This window comes from Solanum verrucosum, unplaced genomic scaffold (assembly GCF_900185275.1).
Source record: "Solanum verrucosum unplaced genomic scaffold, falcon-dt-bn FXZP01000049.1, whole genome shotgun sequence".
Lineage (NCBI taxonomy): Eukaryota > Viridiplantae > Streptophyta > Magnoliopsida > Solanales > Solanaceae > Solanum > Solanum verrucosum.
Genome location: NW_026020221.1, coordinates 5,052,643 through 5,072,266, shown reverse-complemented (window position 1 = coordinate 5,072,266; position 19,624 = coordinate 5,052,643). Strand labels below are relative to the sequence as shown.

At 29.3% G+C, this 19,624-nt stretch overlaps 1 protein-coding gene and 1 pseudogene across 2 annotated transcripts; both read right to left on the bottom strand.

Annotated features, from left to right (window-relative positions):
- Nucleotides 1-5,015: 5,015 nt before the first annotated feature.
- On the bottom strand, nt 5,016-6,342 carry LOC125831133 (gibberellin 3-beta-dioxygenase 1-like; annotated as a pseudogene).
- A 9,400-nt stretch (nt 6,343-15,742) lies between these two features.
- LOC125831235 (uncharacterized) lies at nt 15,743-18,650 on the bottom strand. Of its 2 annotated transcripts, XM_049510427.1 has the most exons (4): nt 18,175-18,650; nt 17,622-17,899; nt 16,641-16,797; nt 15,743-16,014 (listed from the first exon to the last, which is right to left on the bottom strand). In XM_049510427.1, the coding sequence occupies exons 1-3, from the start codon at nt 18,449-18,451 to the stop codon at nt 16,696-16,698; spliced, it is 657 nt and encodes a 218-aa protein (XP_049366384.1). In that variant the 5' UTR covers nt 18,452-18,650; the 3' UTR covers nt 15,743-16,014; nt 16,641-16,695. The 2 variants fall into 2 exon arrangements, with proteins under 2 accessions (XP_049366384.1, XP_049366385.1); XM_049510428.1 differs by lacking the exons at nt 15,743-16,014; nt 16,641-16,797 and having other exon boundaries at nt 17,613-17,899; nt 18,175-18,616.
- Nucleotides 18,651-19,624: the final 974 nt, after the last annotated feature.

The window sequence follows — 19,624 nt, the reverse complement described above, 5'->3', positions numbered from 1 at the left end:
TAAATTTAATTTAATTTAATTTAATCGAATCTTAATATGGATATAGTGATATTAAAAAGAAAGTGATGAGTGTGGGGCATGTTTAATGCAACTAACACAGCTTCTCTTTTGATGTTTTCTTCACTTGAAGGGTACGTTATCAGAATTCCAATGGTTGCTATGCATAATTACAAAAATAGCCCCACTTCATAATATTTTTTGATTTTTTTTAAAATTAAAAATTATTTCTGAAATTTCAATTTTGCCTTGTTGTGAGGGAAAAAGAAGTTATGGTGGTTAGTTGTCTTCAAAAAGTTCAAATGAAGATATCATATTATCACTGCATTTCTTTTTGCATTTTCAGGGAGCGATTGATACTTATATTAGAGTACGACTAGTTTGAATATTTGCTGAATATAAATTATTCGGGGATAACATTTTTTATTAAGAACTTTTTTCATATCCAAAAGTCAAAATAGAAACCTCTAATTGAGAGAAAAACAACTTCATTCATTGCACCACATCCTTTAATGGTATATCTTACAAAAAAGGAAATCATCAATACTACTTATAAGAGTATGATATATAAAACCTTAGTTTTAATCAAATTATAGTCAATTTTATATCAAGCATAATATTATATCTAAACTTTATTTTATTTTATATAATATATATAAGTTTGCTTGATCGAACAGACTTAATAATATATAACACATATATGGTCAAATTGGGAATTTCGAATAAGTATATATATTGCATGCGTATGACACCTTGTTGAAGTAGTTTGGTAAGGTAAGTACAACAAAATTCTTTGTATTAAAAAAAAAGATTAATTAAACATTCCTTAACCATTATCCTATTTATGCCTTTATTTGATTTTTTTTAGTGATGTTGTGGGATATAAGTAATAAGTTGGGTAATATTGTTACCTAATCATTTTTATAAACATTCAAAGAAGATACAACTATTAAAAAATTAGATAATCGATTTTAAGTATTTGATATTGAGATTTTGTTGTTATTGTTTCTTATTATTTGATACACATTGTGTAATTGTTCAAAATAATAATTAAATTTTTAAGTAAGACGATAATGATTTTCAATCTAAGTTATCTCGCAACGAACAATTGACAAGATGAAACTGATCGATCTACAACAAAAATTCTAACTTTTAAAAATTGGGGATTTTTTTTATAAAACAAAAAAAAAAACAAGCACTCCATGTCTCCATCTATATTAGGGCCTTTAGTCAAATGGGGTGCCACACTATTAATTTATTCCTTTAATTAATTGTATGCAGTGACATGCAAATTCATCATTTTGAGTATAAATTTAGAAGAATAAATGTAGTTACATGTTTAAATACTTTTTAAAAATTCTTGTTATTAAATTTGAATTAAAGATAATGAGTTTGATTGAACTTGCTTTTAATATGTAATTTTGATGAGTTGGGTACTTCAGTTTTGTCATCTTCCCTTATACCCTAATCATTGTTTAAAGACTATTGTAGATGCTGATTGAATTTTAAATTTACTATTTAAATATATTTTAGTGAATTTTTTAAGGACAAATGTTTTATTTAAGTAAAAGTTAATGAATTCGGCCATATTCGTTTTCGAACTTCTAACTCCGTTCTTGATCATTTTGATATACGTATTGACAGAAAAAGTTTATTTTATGATTAACAAGAGAATTTTTAAGGAGTAATTAAAGAACTATCTAAGTTTTGATATTGGGCTCAGGACTAATTGAAAGATGTCAGCGCTAGACTTGAAGTTGACTATTGATCTAGTTGAGGACCATCACGAGAGTGCTCTAGCTATAAAGTAATTTGTTTCCGAAAAGTGATCCTTCAAGTTATCTGATTATAAAATGACTTTGATTATATCACAAGTAATATCAATCTAAGTTATGTCGAAGGTTTCAATGTACGAATCTCTCAAGCTAAATGTAAAATGGATCGATATTTCTTCGATTTCTATTTAGCCACATGTAATAATCTTGTTCATCCATTTGTGAAGCGCGATTACCCCGTTATTGATATGGTTGAATAGTAAATTTTATAGATCATGGGAAAAAGCATCTTTGTTGTTTTGTTTATATGGTCTGTCAAATTATTCCTTTATTTAATGATTTCTTTGTAATTAGTTATCCTAATTAAAAAACAATATACTGGACAATGAACAGATGCAGTATGTTTGTTCTTAATTTTACAAAATAAAAAATTAACAAAAAGATGAGTGTCGGCAAGCTTAAGATAATAAAGAACCACATAATAATGTAATAAGAAAAAGAAAACAAGAAGTTGGTATTTGTTTGTTAAGAATAAACAAATATTAGGTCTAATTTAATTTCAAAATATAATATTTATATCCTCTTGAAGATTGTTTGATTGGTGAATAAGTTATTCAAAATTATTAATAATAAAATTATAATATCAAGACTAATTAAATTGTAGAGTTGTAAATATAAATTTGACCCAGTGTGTCGATCTGATCCAAATACATAATTTTTTTAGGATTGGACTAAGATATTTAGAATTTAGATTTTAAAAATTATGAAAAATATTTAAAGAAAAGTGAATTGGTTCAATCTAACTCACATCCCATGTATGATTAGGATGGGCTAATCATAGAAAAACTATCTAACTACACAAGCATTTTTGTTCTATTTACTAATTTCCAATAGTTTGAATATTCTCATATTAAATATCTGACTAATTAATAATTTCATACAAAATTTCAAGACAGAAATATCTAAATACATGCTATCAAATATACTCTAAAATACAAATACAAAAGGAGATAGGCGAGTAAGGTAGGAGAAAGAGAGCAAGAGAGTCGAAGTATCTCAGATACATGTGAATTGCACTAGATACATGAATTAAAGATATTATAAGATACATAGCGAAAAAGGCGAGAAATGTGCGAATGTATAAATCTTATATATCCTAAACTAGTGAAATTTATGTTATTTATATGAGTCATATTAAGGTTGTTGAAATGGTGGGCTAGCCCATTTCGGCCTATCAAATTTCAAAGTTTGTGCTAGCTGGGCTAGGTTGGTCTAATATGACCAATATTGACATCTCTAAATAAGGAAAAATCACTTAGGTGAGTAGTTTTTAATAAATAAACTAATTTTAACGATATCTATTTATTTGTTATCATTTATAGCAATACTATGAATCTATGATAAATTTGCTATGTATTAAAAGTTATGCATGCAATATAAATGTGTTATAAGTGTTTTGAAATGTATTATGATTGTTTGATAAGAAATTGAGATAATGTATTATAAGTGTATTAAAGTGTGTGATAAATCTATTATTCATAAATAAAATTTGTATTATATGTGTTTTATAAATTGTTTCTGTGTAAAATGTATTTAAATTATATTATAAATGTACTATAAATGTCCAGTGAAAAAAATATTATTACTATAAATGGTAAATATTTTCTTAATATAATATATCTATGTAAGTTTCTTTCTAAATTAAAAGGTTACTTATTGAATATATATTTTGTATTAATATATTTTTTTTAAATAATAAAAATGGACCATACATATATAATATTAAGTGTGTGTTTGATTTAAAGTAAGATAAAACAAGGTAAATTTTTAGTTTTAACTTTAGTTGTGTCTGTTTAAGCGACTTGGTGAAAAAGAGATTCAGACAAAGACAAATGTGTCAATTTAATATCTAATCGCTATGATTATAAATTTGAGATTATTACACCACATGAGTTTCAGGACATAAAAAATTCAGATGTGAAATTAATATTAGAAATTTAATTTCAAAATTTTAATTGCATTTTCTTTTCTTATTTCTCAAATCAAAACGATCATCGAGTTAATTCAGAACACTAATAAGCCATAAATTTTAAATAAAATACTTTCTTCTCTCATTTGTAAGAAATATGATCAAATACAATTTCATTTTTAATCAACTTTTAGAAATTCTAATTAAAAGAATTTTTTTAAAAATATTTTATGATCAAAAGTTAAAAAATAATATTTTTATGGAGTTGGTGGTTGGTTTGGGGTGAGGGTGGGGTGGGGGTAGGGAGGTAGGGTGGGGGATTTAAAAGCTTTATCATTTTTGGAGTTATTGAACTAATACTAGATCTTTTTTGTCTCATCATCCATCAACTTTTCAATCTCTTTGTTTTTTCCCATAATTAACAAAAATCAATTTGTTCTTAATAGGCTAATAGGAAATAAAAAACTAGCTCCCTACGACTAGGCCACAAGTGATTTATTTTGGATTTATTAGACGTGATTAGACAAGACATAACTCAATTTAATTACGTAATTTTAATTTTAATTTTCTTTTACTTTTTTTTTTGTTTTCATTTTTGAATGTTGCTCTAAAAGTATGCCAAGCTAGAAATGAGTAAATTCCTAAGTTACTCGACTTGATGTATTATTATTAATTATTTTTCGTTTTCGTGACTCCTATTGATATGTGATGTACGTTGAGAACATAATCAAGTAAAGAAGAATGTATTTCTATTAATAACTTAAATTTTTTAACTAAGATGATCATGCACGTTATTATAGACTTTATAGTGCAGGGGTAAATAAGAAGATTGGATTCGAACTTCATCGTCATAAAAGACCATGTATTTAGCTCATAAAAAATATAAATCCGTATTTGAGAAACGTATTAAAAATACAATTGACTAAATAAAAACATATTCTTTCAAAATTTAAGTTTTTAACTAAAATGGTCACACACACTCACACACTTCGATAGTGTAATATAAAATTAAACAAATAAACTGATTAGAAACTACAAACAACTTTCATGGTATATATGAATTACACCAAAGATTACATTACTCAAAATCATGATACTAGAAAGACATCATATTTTATTTTATTAAACTGGGGTAGGGTAGGGAAGGGGAAGGGAAAATGGGGAGCAAACTACAAGATGGGGAATCAAATCCTCACCGACAAAATAAATATTTTACATAATCAACCAACTGAGCTACGTACTAAAATATTATAACATAATTAAATTCTTGATCATCAAGATCTAATCAAAGAGAACACCTTCTCAAGATGTTTAGCCTTGAGACTAAGATACTCCTTCACTTTCACCTTTCTATATTTTGGTACAACAACACCAACATTTTTGTCAAAAGAAACTAATGGAACAATTGTAGAATCAACTTGAGGTCCAAAAAATAAGCCAAAGAAACCCTATGCTTAGTTTGATCCACAAGAACTCGATGATAAACCGATGGAAATTCACCATTAGTGAGTATATGAAGAAGATCACCTACGTTAACGATGAGGGCATCGTTGGAAATTGGAGCAATTGAAGTCCATCCTTGGTCTTTTTTCAAGATTTGAAGACCCTTTGTGTTATTTGTTTGATGGAGTATTGTTAGGAATAATGAATCTGTATGAGGAGCTAACCCTAATGCATGGTTAGGGTTTGGGCAACATGGATATGAATTCAATTGTAAAGCTTGTGTAAATTCAAATGAATTAATCAAATGTTCTTGAGATGGTTGCAAGTAATTGAGGATGAGCAACCAAAGTTGGATGGATAGAGCTTTCATCTTCTTTTGATAATTTTCCATCACATCACTACAAGATTAACCAAAACAAATAATCAAAATAAGGAACCAAAATATTACTAGCTCCTTGTGTCTGAAATTATCTATCGTGATTTCTAAAAGTAATTATCTCAAATTATCTACGTAATTAAATTTATATTTATCGTGAGAGAAATGTAATTGTTGTGTAGAATTATCTACTAAATAACTTGATTACATAAATATATTTTTTTGTATCTTTAATGCATATAACTTCAACTCGTTTTTATATACATTCACATAAAATCAACCCATGTGCTTACCAAAATTCTTGATAGTCATGTGGCCAAAGTTCCTTAGCATGATCAAGTGGTGAGTCCATAATGGTGAACCCTTCATGCCACATAAACTTAGAAAAAAACGGCGTAATTCGAGCTGTGCCATAGCCTGTGGCACCACTAGTGGATCTCACGACCTTCACCTTCTGTTCTGCAGGCAAGGCGAAAAGTCGCCTTGCCTGAGATTCAACTTCATCAAAAAATTCTATAGGAACTCCATGATTAACAACTTGAAATATGCCCCATGTTTTGCATGCATGACCAATAAGTTCCACAACATTAGGAGCTAAAAGATCAATTATTGGGACATTAGGGTTTTTGTCATCATGATTAATTGGGGAATTATTGATATTAGGCCATAAATGAGAGTTTGGAACTTCTTGGATTAAGTGAAAATCTATAGGAAGAATGTGTTGAAGGCTCTGAGGGTTTTCTTTGAAAGATTCTTCAAGAGTAGAAGTAGCCATTATTTTGGACTTTTGGAGAATAATCAAATATTTTATTAAGAAGTATATAGTTTTTTCTTGGAATTTATATATGGTAGGAAAAAATATCTTTTTTACACATGGATTGATTGGGCTTTTGGAATATGTGTTGTCTATAAGTAGGTTCTAGCTATTTTGGCTGATTAAGCTACCATTTAATCATTGAATCAGATATTTAATTTTTTTATTTAAATATCTATTTGACATAAATTTTGAATTGGACATCTATATTTTTTCTTTAAATATATGTTTGACTTAAATTTTGGATTAACCATTTAATTTTTTTCTTTAAATATCAGTTTGACTTTGATTTTGAATTACTCTTAAATATGTATCCTCAAATGTATCTAATTAGGCCATGCAATTTGATCTTCAAATATTTTCAAGTCTCTCCAAAAAGTAAGTTCTTGAGATTTTCATTCACAAAATTTAATTTTTTTTCAAATATAATATATGTCCAAATACAACTTTCAAAAATCACCTCAAAACTTAAATTTTCAAGTTTCAAATATCAACTACAATATTTATGATCAAACTGAAGCAAAAAATAGAGTCAAGGGCGTCGGAGTCATGGTGTTAAAAAACTATACTATATATAAAAAGCAAAACTATTTTTTATGCATATATAGTAAATTTTAAATTTCTTTAATTTCTTTGCATTTTTATCTCTTAATATTTTTTTAAAAAATTTAATAAAAAATCTTACTCCGCTATTAAATGGGATAACTTTAAACTTTCACTTCTGGAAAAACCAAAAATTGCTATTCATCGTGCTTTTGATGATCTAAGCTTATAATATAAAATGTAAACATGATCGATAATCCAGACTGCTACGGAGTCGAAAGGATTCATCTCAATTTTCTTCCATAATAATTATATATAAATTTTCTTCGATATATATATATATATATATATAGATATATGATGAATATTTTAATTTAAATTGTGTAAACTTATTCATATCGTCAGTTACCAATTCAAAAGAAAAGGAGGATTATCTACGATCAATAAAATATAATCGTTTTACCTTATAAAAATAAAAGTTCATTTTACCCTCCCTAAGTCTTACTCATGAGTTGTGAACTATTTAATTTATTATTATTATTATTAAGAGTATTTTTGAGCTAATTATTTTAACTCGATAACTAATATCAAAATTAATAATTCTACTAAATAAGTGTAATGATAATGGAGTTGATGGCGTATGGCCTAACTTGATTAGTGTGTTTGCCTATATTTGTGTTGGTTTGTTACTTATACCCTTATACATCTATACTAGAGGCGGAGCTAGGTAGGGTTCGTGGGTTCAAGTGAATTCAGAAGCTTTTTTGTAGATCTGTATTTGTACTAGAAAATTAAATAAATATATATATGTATATAATTAACTTGTGAACCTATAATAAAATTGATTGACTGTTCAGTGAAAGAAGTGACCCGTGAAAATACTTTTCACACTAGGGTTCGAACCCCCTCTCCCAAACTCAAAAATTTGAATCCCTCAAACTCTTAATTCTGGATCCATCTCTGATTAAAAAGAAATAAAAATATCAGCAGATTTTAATAACTGTAAATACTTTGATCGATATAAGTGACTCATAATTAACTTTTACTTTAGCTCATAAATAACGATGGCTCATGTAAAACTCCGTTTTAAGTAATAATAGTTTGTTGAAGTGTATAAATATACTATAAATATTTAATCTCCTTGCACTTATTCGTAAATTTCCTTTTTTCTTAAAAAATATAATAAAAAAATTAATTTCACCATTCAATTTTATTTACTGATGTGGCCATGTCACATGTGGTAGGATTTTTGTTTGGTCATGTACAAATTAAATCGATCAAAATTCATATTTTAAATGTTTTGATCTTTATTAGTATCAATTTTGTTTACTAGTGAATATTATTCAACAATTTTAATGTTCACCAAATGGGTTTGTTTTATTTGATCTATTTATTATTAGACGATAAATTAAGCAAAAAAAGAATTTTTTTTTATATCTATAGGACAGAAGAGTAGTCCTAGTCTCTCTTATGTTTAGGTTTTCTTTTTGGATTTAAAGTTAAAGTTAAAGTTAAAAAAAAAGTTTCGAAAAATGACATGACGTGATAAATATTTAGATTGTTTATTGCATAAAATTATATATATACTAGACAGGGATAGCCCATACAAGCACGGGTCCAATTAACGTTGAAAGGTTTTTGCGAGCAGAATGTACACATACAGAAACATAAATATACATGGTTAGGAATTGTTTGCGAGTTAAATGCACAACATATCGTGTGTGGCTGTGTTATTTATATCCTGCACTATTTATGTAGTGCTGCATCTTGTGTTAGACACAGCTTGATTCTTAAAAAAAAATCAGAACCCATTAGAAGGAAAGAGAGATGGCTAACAATTAATATTTGGTATCCAAAATTGAAACAAAACAAATTACATTCCAAGCATTAATTCAAATAGTGCACACCCTAGTTAAAATAAGCTTTTTCTAATATAAGAGTAATATATGATATAAATTATATAAGTATTTTTTATTGTACTTTGAAATTCCTCTTATTTTCTTCTTCTTCTTCTTCTTTATCTTTTTTCGAGAGGAAACTAGGAACAAGAACTTTAATGTTAAGCTTGAATTTTTCCGATCTTATATACTTGATAATCTTTAGTTAAATTTTTTTGTTATCAATATGGTAAATAGTGATATTCGTTTTCTAATGATAGAAAACTTCATTTATTTTTCGATATTGCTTTTAATCTTTTTATTTTGTCATTCAAATTTTTAATTTATTAATTTAATTAATTTGAATTCACATCGAACACTAGTCACATGCATTATCGACTTTTTTTTTTGGTCCAAATGAAATGATGAGTTGAATTAGTGAGGAACTTGGATCGCATTGAACCCATTTAATTTGATGGTCCATATTTGACTAATACAAATATTCAATCTTTTTGACCCAAAAAATAGAAATAATTCAGTCGACTACAATTGTGACTGAAAGAGACTTTTATAGAATAATTTACAGAAATTTCATTAGTTTATGAGTTAATTACCTAGATACATGTTAGTTTGTAATAATATGAATCTTATGATGCGCATAGATATATGATCTAGGGAAAAACGGGGTTATAATTATGTGTAATTTGTTCTAGATACATTGTATCCTGGTGGATTCACATGTATGTGGCGTAGACAAATTTCGCTCATCTCCCTCCCATCTCGCTCGTCTCCCTCCTATCTCGCTCAATGCTAATCACACTATGTGATTCACATGTATCTTGATACATAGGCAAATCTCGTTCGCCTCCTTCTTGTTCTCGATCGCCTCTCTCACTATTTCAGTGCATTTGATAGTAAAAAGTATGTATTTTGGTATATCTGACTTGAAATCTGGTATAAATTATTAATTACTGTGATAAATTGTAATTATTTCAATCTCTAAGAAAAATTAGTAAATTTGAATGTTTGTGTAATTAGATAGTTTCTCTATGATCATTTTTTAGTAATTCAAATTGTAAAGGGTTATATTCCGTTGGATTTTTGAACTCCCGGGGGCAAACTTTGAGATTATTGGGCCAGGCCCACCTTGAGGCAATCTAGTCCAACCTTCCTTTCCTTTTGGGCCAGTTCCATTTTTTGTCCACATTTTAAGTTTGGGAAAACTACTTTTTAGATATATATATCCATACCATATATATTAATTCTATCTATATTTTTAAAAAATTACGTATTTTATTATTATTTAAGAGTTTTTTTTCCATATATTAAAGAATATACACCTAAATACATGTATTTTTGCTATCATATACACAAAAATAAGTAGAGAGGCGAGCGAGATAGTAATGTATCCAAGATACATGAGATTCACACTACATACACACTAGATACATACATCACTAGATACATATATGTATGTATCTGGTGTGATTCACATGCATCTGGGATACCAGATACATAGGAGAGTGGAAAACGAGATGGGAGCGAGGCAAACGAGATATGTATTGTATTTCAGATACATGCGAATCCACTTGGATACAGTGTACCTAGAACAAATTACATATAATTTTGACCTCGTGTATCCCGAGATACATGTATATCTGGCCGTATCTAGACACACCAAAATCTGATAAAATTTGTAATATTACACACTAGAGTGTGTCCAAGTAATTAGTTCCTAAACTAATGAGATTCTGTAACTTCCCGTTAAGTTTTTGCATGAATTGGCCCAATTTTGTGAAGTCATTAACTTTTGCTTTTCAAATTAGTGATCTTTAATTTTTATTTCTACTTTTCATTTTATGAAATATTGTGAATTTAAGCATTTTTAAGTATGACCTAATTTTATAGGGCATAAACTTAGAGAATTTTTACTTTGTCCAACACAATTTTGTAGGAATAAGTTATGCCCCTTGAGGTATAATTTTGTGAGTTTTGAATTGAACTTCATAGATTCTATCGACATAAATTTTGTATAAATTAAAGGGAAAAATGACAAATATATTCCCAAACTTTTGAAAATGGTATGTCAATACCCTTCGTCATACTTTTCGTCCATCAATACCTTCGCCGTCCAATAATCAGTACACATTTACCCCTCCCACTAACGGAAGACTCATTTTGTACACGTGGCACAATCCTACACCTCAGCCCAGTTTCACCAAATATATTTGACCCAAATTTCAAATACCTACCCCATTACCCATTTAATCCACCCGATCTAACCCGATTATCCAATTCTTGTGACATTTGGAGAAGAACAACGTCTAGGGCCAGAGGAAGCTGATGGAGTAGGTGACCTGTACCTAGAACTAACTTCTCTTGTTCTTGGCCTACGGGTGTTTCCATGGTTCTTCTCAGCCTGAATCAATGGAACTCTTTTTGTCTCCACTGTTGAATTCTTCTTTAATGCTATCTCTGATTCATACACATCCATCCAAACTATCCAGATTAAACCGCATTGATGATATCCACCTACTTTATTATATTAATAACTTCAAACCCATTCTTGAGAAACTCTCAAGAATGGGTAAAGGGGCTTTTTTTCTTTTATGTTTTTAGATAGTTTATTTGTGGGTAAATCGGGTGGGTTAAATGGGTAATGGGGTAGATATTTGAAATTTGGGTCAAATATTTGGTCAAACTGGGCTGAGGTATAGGATTGTGCCATGTGTACAAAATGAGTCTTCTGTTAGTGGGAGGGGTAAATGTGCATTGGTTATTGGACGGCGAGGATACTAATGGACGAAAAGTATGACGGAGGGTATTAATATACTATTTTCGAAAGTTCGGGGTATATTTGTCCTTTTTCCCTAAATTAAATTATGCTTCTGAAGGACACTTTTCCGAAGGTAAAAAAAAATAAATACTAAAGGGTGGGTTGACAAAAAAAAATAATTATATGCCAAAGATGAAAGACCACCAATTTGACAAGCAAAACTTTAAAAAACTCCAAAATAGGAACATTTCTGTGAATGGACACAATTCCCTTCATTTGGACCCAATTTCTTAGAAGAAAGGTAGGTTAAATGTCACCTATAAAATTCTTTTATATTTTTATCGACATAAATATTTCTAAAGAAAATAACAAATTTTAGGAAAATATCAGATTTTATGTAATGTTATCAACAAGGCAAAGCTATAATCTCAAATTAGTTGGTGTAACATATTTGGTTTTCCATCCAGTGTTCAATAAATGTATTGGAGACAGAATATTCTAGATTCGCGTCACTAAGTGAAGGAAGTGCTTCCTAGTATAAGGATTTTTCCATACTAAGTACTCGAACTTGAGACCTCTAATGGATATGTTATTATTCAATTCATAACTTCATGTTCTTTCTTAAATTTCTTCCATTTATCTTAAAATCTTTACTTTCGATTTTTATCGGTTTCCTAGTTAGTTAGTCAATTAACTTAATATCGTGTGCACCAACCAAAAAAATGCACTTATAAAAGATGCTTCATATATTGGATGTAAGTTGTAACGTCTATTTCAAATAGACATGAGTTTCAATTTTCTAGAGATTCTATATATGCAAAAGTTGTTCACGATAAAATATTGATAATTTCGATTTTTAAAAAATAGTATTATAATGTTATCAAATTAAATTAATTTAGTATGGTTAATTAGTTATTTTAAAGCTTGATTTCAATATTTTACGATCCTGGTATACTGTAACTATAGTTTTTCCGACTTTAACTTACTTATAACTTAAACTTTCAAGAAACGTGTCAGTATATCATACTAACATTTTAAACAGGAAGAAATATTCAAGAAAAAGTACGAGCAATATTTACCTTAGTTAATCGTTTACATAGAAAAGACATTTTATTCAGGATATAGTAATCAAAACTCCAACATCTAAATAATTAGTTTTGTACTAATATTGTTTTATATATTTGTTAGTATTATGATAAAATGTATGGATTGTATACTATATATTTCGATATGGTATTCAATATTTTAATTTTTTTTGTTATAAATTAAATATCAAATATTATACCTCATACCAAATTCCAAATCTTTTTTAAAATGCATACCAAATATCATAACATTGAAACCATGATATCAAAGAAATTTTACTTCGATATAGTATCAGTATCTACTGCACCATGTCCACCCCTAAAGCACATTCATGCTTCTCTATAACAATCATCCTTTGATATTATACTATAATATCATAACATTGAAACCATGATATTAAAGAAATTTTACTTCAATATAGTATCAGTATCTACTGCACCATGTCCACCCCTAAAGCACATTCATGCTTCTCTATAATAATCATCCTTTGATATTATACTATAACAATCAAATTTTATTTGGAACCAATCTTTTATATTATGCTATTTTATATATTCTTTATAATAGTGTTTTTATATATCTAGAGATAAACGATGTCATTAAAAAAAATGTTTTTTTTATAGTAAAATGAGATGATGGGTTTTGTCAATAAGGTAACTAAAAAGGAAGCATTTGCTATATGAATATGTAGTCATTTGTGTATGCTTCCTAAACCACATGTGTAGGACAATACAAGCCACATAGATCAAGATTAATCACATGAGCTACTAAAGTACTAGACAAAATCTTCCTATTATCCTAATGGATTTGATCTTCAAGTGGTCCAAATTTCTTCATGTGCAATAAAAGTTAGTTATTTTTAGGTATGGTGATAATTAAACTTTGAGGTGGGCCTTGACATATTTTAGGTAGTAGTTGCATAACGTTTCAACTAACTACTTCATGGGGTGGGGTGAGGAATGTCATGGGTATTAGCCCGATGTTAGGCATTTATATTAAGGTTTGACTAAAATTGAATTCGAGTCGGGAAGTATCATAGCGTTTCTTAATAAAGGGGACTATGTTTCCAACTTAACTGGAATTTGAGATTTTTGATTAAGGATCAAAGAGTAATTACAACCCACTTGAGACATATGTATAATATGCATATTATATATGTATATACTATGTATAATGGCTAGTGGATGTTAATATTTTGGTTAAGTGGCCAAATGTGTAACTGCCTCTATTATTCATGCAAATATGATATGTTCAAAAAGTATTTTCAATTTATTAACTTAGCCATTTCGATTCGTTCAGTTCAATCCGTTTTAAAGTTAGGTTAATATGCAACTCAAATTACTTTATGATAAAACTTGTCTAAGATACTTTTTAAAAGAATCCTTTTGTTTGATAAGTTGACATAATAAGGGTGGGGTGGGGGTGGGGGGATTATTAGGTAATTAAACTATAACAAAAAACAAATAAAGAAAAATAAAATGTAGTTGGCTATGACCTTTTATTTAGCCTATTTTGTTGACTCAATTCATTTCGACCTAAATAACTTTAACCAGCTCATTTCTTAACTCATTTTATTTTGACCGTTCAAATTCAGTCCAATTCGATTAACCGACTCTCCTAATATTATTATTTATTTATTTTAACTTAAGAGGGGAATTATCTTTTTCATTATAGAAGACTTTAGTATGAATATGATCTGTAAAATTCTATTATTATTTTTTCCAATCTGCTTTTTTAGTAGCATATATAGCTTATGTGTCAAGTTGTAATCCTTTTATAATATGGTGGGTCGTTAATTATTCACTCTTTAAAGCTATACAGCCTAGCTATTAACTTTTGAATTGTCTTACAAGAAAAAAAGGTTTTCAAGGAATTATACAACAAGAGAGGTGGTTAATAGATTCTCCAAAATGAATAAAGTACTAATTATTAATTTATCTAGGAAATTATAGAGCATATTATTGGACTTGTTGTAATTGATTGTTAAATTAGTTGTTATTTCAAATATTTTTTAAATTTTGGCTTAACATTTTTTTAAGTTATGATATTGTACCTTGTTGGTTTCTTTGATATTACTACTAGTTTTATAAAATTGGACAACTAAGATATGTATTATTATTGTTATTCATATTTTTGTTCATATCTATCTGTATTAGCTTTCCAGAAACCACTTGTAATACATCCAAAAGACTATGTGGAGTGTTAAACACTTGTTTCATCATTTTTATATAGAGGTTTCGAGTTGGATCCCTAGATATGAAATTGTCTGGTTGAAAGAGATTTACAACACCCCCACCCCATTCTCCAAAGTAAGATTTGCCAACACGAATCTAAATTAGTCGAGCTTCAATATTCGCAAAAGCAAGAGTAGCTTTATATTAGATTTTTTTTTCCTTTCAGATCTCGAGAGACACTATAAGATTTTCATCCCAAATTTTATCACCACGGCCATTTGGTTCACCCCTAGCATAAAAAAGTCTCATACTTACATGGTTGTTATTGATAATTTGATCATCTTGGACCACAAAGAACCTAGTCATGCTTCTAGCTTTTTAAAAGCTTATGTCCACCCTTTGACATTTGAGTTAGCAATACCTCTATGTGAATCATGCTTGTGTTATGCAATAAAGACTACTTTTTTCAATTTCTTTTCTTTAAATTATGAGTAGAAATTTGTGTTGTGTGGATAAGATAGAGTGGTGTACAATTTCCTATCAAAAAGTAGATCTTGTTATTTTCGTCCCAAATAAAATAATATAGAATCGAGTCTTTAAGATACTTGCAACCTCAAATTAGCTGATCATTGATTGAAAGAACCGGTAAAAAGAATAAAACCTTCATGAAATCATGACGCAAATTTTGGTGTGTCTATTCGATAAAATAAGAGCTTTTCAAGGAATAAGTTTTAAAAAGGGGCAACCTTGTGCATAAGCATTCCGCGTTGGCAGAGTTTTCAAAAAAGGCCGCACCTTGAAAGATGTAATGTAAATAACATATTCTAAATACAAGCATAAATGACTGTTTCCACGTAGCGTTACCAAAAAAATCTAAAGTTGATGACATTTGATAGATGACAAAACAAGAAATTCTATCTTCAAATCCATGAAACACAATTGGCATAAAAATAGAACAAATATCTGTACAAGTTGCGTAAGCAGAGAGAGAGCAATGGGTGCTGAATCATAATGCTCTTGTCCTGTATCACTATCTCTATATTTAACTAATTGCTGATACAGAACACACCACATTTGCACACATATACATAAAATCTTGCTTTTTTCTTTTTATATACTTTATAGTATATATATATAGACTATTTTTCTTTACCAATTAGACTTCAGATCTCCTTTGGATATATCTGCAAAAACAGAAAAATTGTAAAAACAGTCAGTTAGTTAGGTACCATGACACAAAAGATTAAAGGAAACTAATCCATTCATAAAAGAGTAAATAAGAAAGAATTAAGTGGTAATCTGATAGCCCGTTTGGCCAAGCTTCTGCTCTAATACTTGGCAAAAAGTGTTTTTCAAATTGATTAGCTGAACACAAACTGCTACTCTCCAAAAGTACTTTTTTCGAAAAACATTTCCAACAAAAAACAGGTTTTGGGAGCTTAAGTTGAGATGTTTGGCCAAGTTTTTAGGGGAAAAAATAAGTGTTTTTGAGTAGTAGGAGAAGTTTTCGGAAGATGAAGAAAGTAATTGTTCCCGAAAAACACATTTGAGAACTTAACAAAACACAAATTACTGCTCTAACATTGGCAAAAGTGTTCTTCAAATTGATTAGTCAATCACAAACTGCTACTTTCCGATACTTATGATAAGATGCATTTCTGAAAATAAACAGGCTTTGAATGTTTCGTCAAACGAGCTATGAGTATGAATCTCGTGGCAGCACATGGTTTATCGTACAAAATGTAGTGAACCAGCAGACAGAATAGAATATTTTCAAAATTAAGATGATGATACGATAATAGTTAATTACCTGAAACCTGCTATGTGGAAACTGGATTTGGTCCAAAGAAAATACAATAACAACTTCATGTGCATATGGATTCTGTAGATTTGAGTTTTACTTCAGTCTTTCTGAAGGGAGTAACTTTAAGATATCGATAAAAAGATCCGGTTTTTAATGCTGAGACCTGCATTCATGTGCTAATATGTTAGTTAAAAACAGAAAATAAGAATAAGTAAAACCTAATAAATGAGTGACATGTGCTTTTCATATAAAGATTTAGCACTTAAACATGATTAATGAACACATTTCTATTACAATTCATCAATTAAGGAGAGTAAATCAATATCTTAGTAAGTTTTGTTCAAACCAAATGTGACCAAGTCAAAAGGCACATGGAAGTTGCAATTGGCAAGAGGACAAAAACCATATATTGCCGGTCTACTCCTCCTTTTTTAATAACCTTAGTGTTCGAGTCAGTTCACACACACCTCAACTAATTCCATAGGTACGTGTTACCTCCCACCAGCACAAGCACACCAAGTAACATTGTCCATCAAGGGTTGGACAACAACAACATACCTAGTGAAATCCCATTAAGTGGGGTCTGAGAGGGTAGAGAGTATGCAAACCTAACGACTACCTCTAGACTGTTTTCAAAAGACCCTCAGCTCAAGTGAAGGGCTCCTCTCAAGATGCAAAAAATCAGAGTCCTATTTCATTTCTATTTTCAAATCTATCTATTCAAATTTCCCATTAAGTGTATTGATCAAGAAAGCCTGTATACAAAAGGTTGTCTTCCTTTCTCAACCTTAGTGGACCCAAACAACTTGCAATTCCATGTCCATGTTGTCTCTAAATCTGATTTTCCTTAGTCCCCACTTTTCAAATTAGTTGTACTATTTCTAGTAAATAAAGAACTTGCTGAACTGGCCATGTGACTTTTCAACTATACCAAATTTGAAATTTGCTAAGAGCAAGGAGAGAAAATAAAGGGATTAATTAACTTACAGCTTCAATATCAATCTTGTAAACAAGAAGCTTTCTTCTTTCCCTGCAGCTAATTCTATAAGCCACCACTACATGAGCAACAGCCAATGCTAACGAGCATACGAACAACGCCATCTCCATAACTCGAACATACCCTCCTCGATCCATACTCGAACTGTGTGCAAACACATATGAAGCCTTCAAGGACACAAACACCAATGATGAAACTGAACAAATTGTAGCAATCCCCAAATATGGCCCTCTTGATAACCTTGGTCCATCACATAAGCTATAAACACCTATAATCAAAATCAACAAAAAAAATTCAATCTTTTCAGTATTCAACATACCAATTGATCATAACTTCATAACCCTTTTGCCAAAATTACTCGATTTATCAAAAAAAAGAAATCAAAATCTAAGCTAACCAATTAAAAAATACGACATCAATCCACCCATGACCCATCTAATTGATCATAACCCGTTCGACAAAATGCTTGAATCAAATTAATCTAAATTTTACTCACTATTAACTAAAACAACCAAAATTATTTCCCATCAGAGATCAACTTACATAGAATGATGACGGACCTAACGATGGAGATGACCGGGATATCAATAAGTGAATACCGAAAATCGTAGTTGCTTAAGTGAGAAGAAAGCGTTTGAATTGAAAGTGAATATGGTGAAATGGAAGCAGACAATAAAAGTGAAGGAAGAAGTGTATCTGCAATTACAAGAAGAATTGGTGCAGAAAATAGGAGAAGTGATATCAACATAGAAATCAAGAAAAAAATAGTTTTGACCCATCTCAAAACTTTGGTTCTTCTATCTTCTTTCAAAAAACCCATCTCGATTTTCCTTCACTGATGAGAGATTTTTGAGTTTTTTGGTGCAGAGAAATGGTGGGAAAAAGGAGAATTTTGAGAACGAAGGCCAAGTGTTTGATGATTTGACTCAGAGAAAATATTGAGAAGATGACTTGAAATATAACACGCATAAGGTATCGGTCAAATATAGGAAGCTGCAACCGGCTGCTTATTGGGTTTCTTATGTGGACTAACGGCAAATTACCGAATTAAACTTTCATGAATCTTACCCACCAAAGGATGATGGGGTGCACGAGTCGTTTTTTTTTAATCAGAGGTCTCGATATTTTTTTAATTTTAATATAAAGTGTTTTTTCTAACTGAATCTTATGTGGCGTGAATTTAAATGAATTGAGTTGCAAATATAAGTTTTGAATATAGGATGAGAAACTTTAGAAAATGGCTTGAAAACTCAAATCACTTTATAACGATGTTATTGTTGAAATATTATTATAGAGAATGAATTATATAAAGTTACATGAAAAAAAAAAAATTGTTTGATATGATATTAGAGTCGTTTCTTCTTTAATTCGAGGTTTTGATTTCTAATTTTCAGATATAACTTTTTTTTTTTAATATTGTTTCATCTCAATGGACCCTATGAGCTGAAATATAAATTTCGAACATCGAATAAAAAACTTTTTTTAAAAAAAAAGCTTAAACTCTCAATTTACTTTATAATGATGTTGTTGTCAGAATATTATTATAAAGAATGAATCATATAACTGAACATGAAAAATAGATTTCAGAAAAGATTTGATTGTTATACTGAAATGTTGTTATATAGGGCATAAAATATAAGTTTACATGCCATTTAACTTGGTCTTAATTGATATTTATGTCTTTCAATTTTGGGTGTGTACAGATAAGCATTTGAAGTATTATAAAGTAAGCAAGTAGACACGTATCATGCATGGAAATTTCACGTGATTTTCCATGTAGGACAATTGCATCTCACACAATTAGTTATTAGGACGTGTGTATCTACTTATTTAATTATGTGATAGTTCATGTGTCTATATATGCACACCTAAAATTAAAGAGTATAAATATCAATTAAAATCATATTAAATGACACATTTATGTATTATACTTTGTTATATATATGAATTAAATAAACTAATAAATACTACACTCCTAAGTAGTTTTGATTTC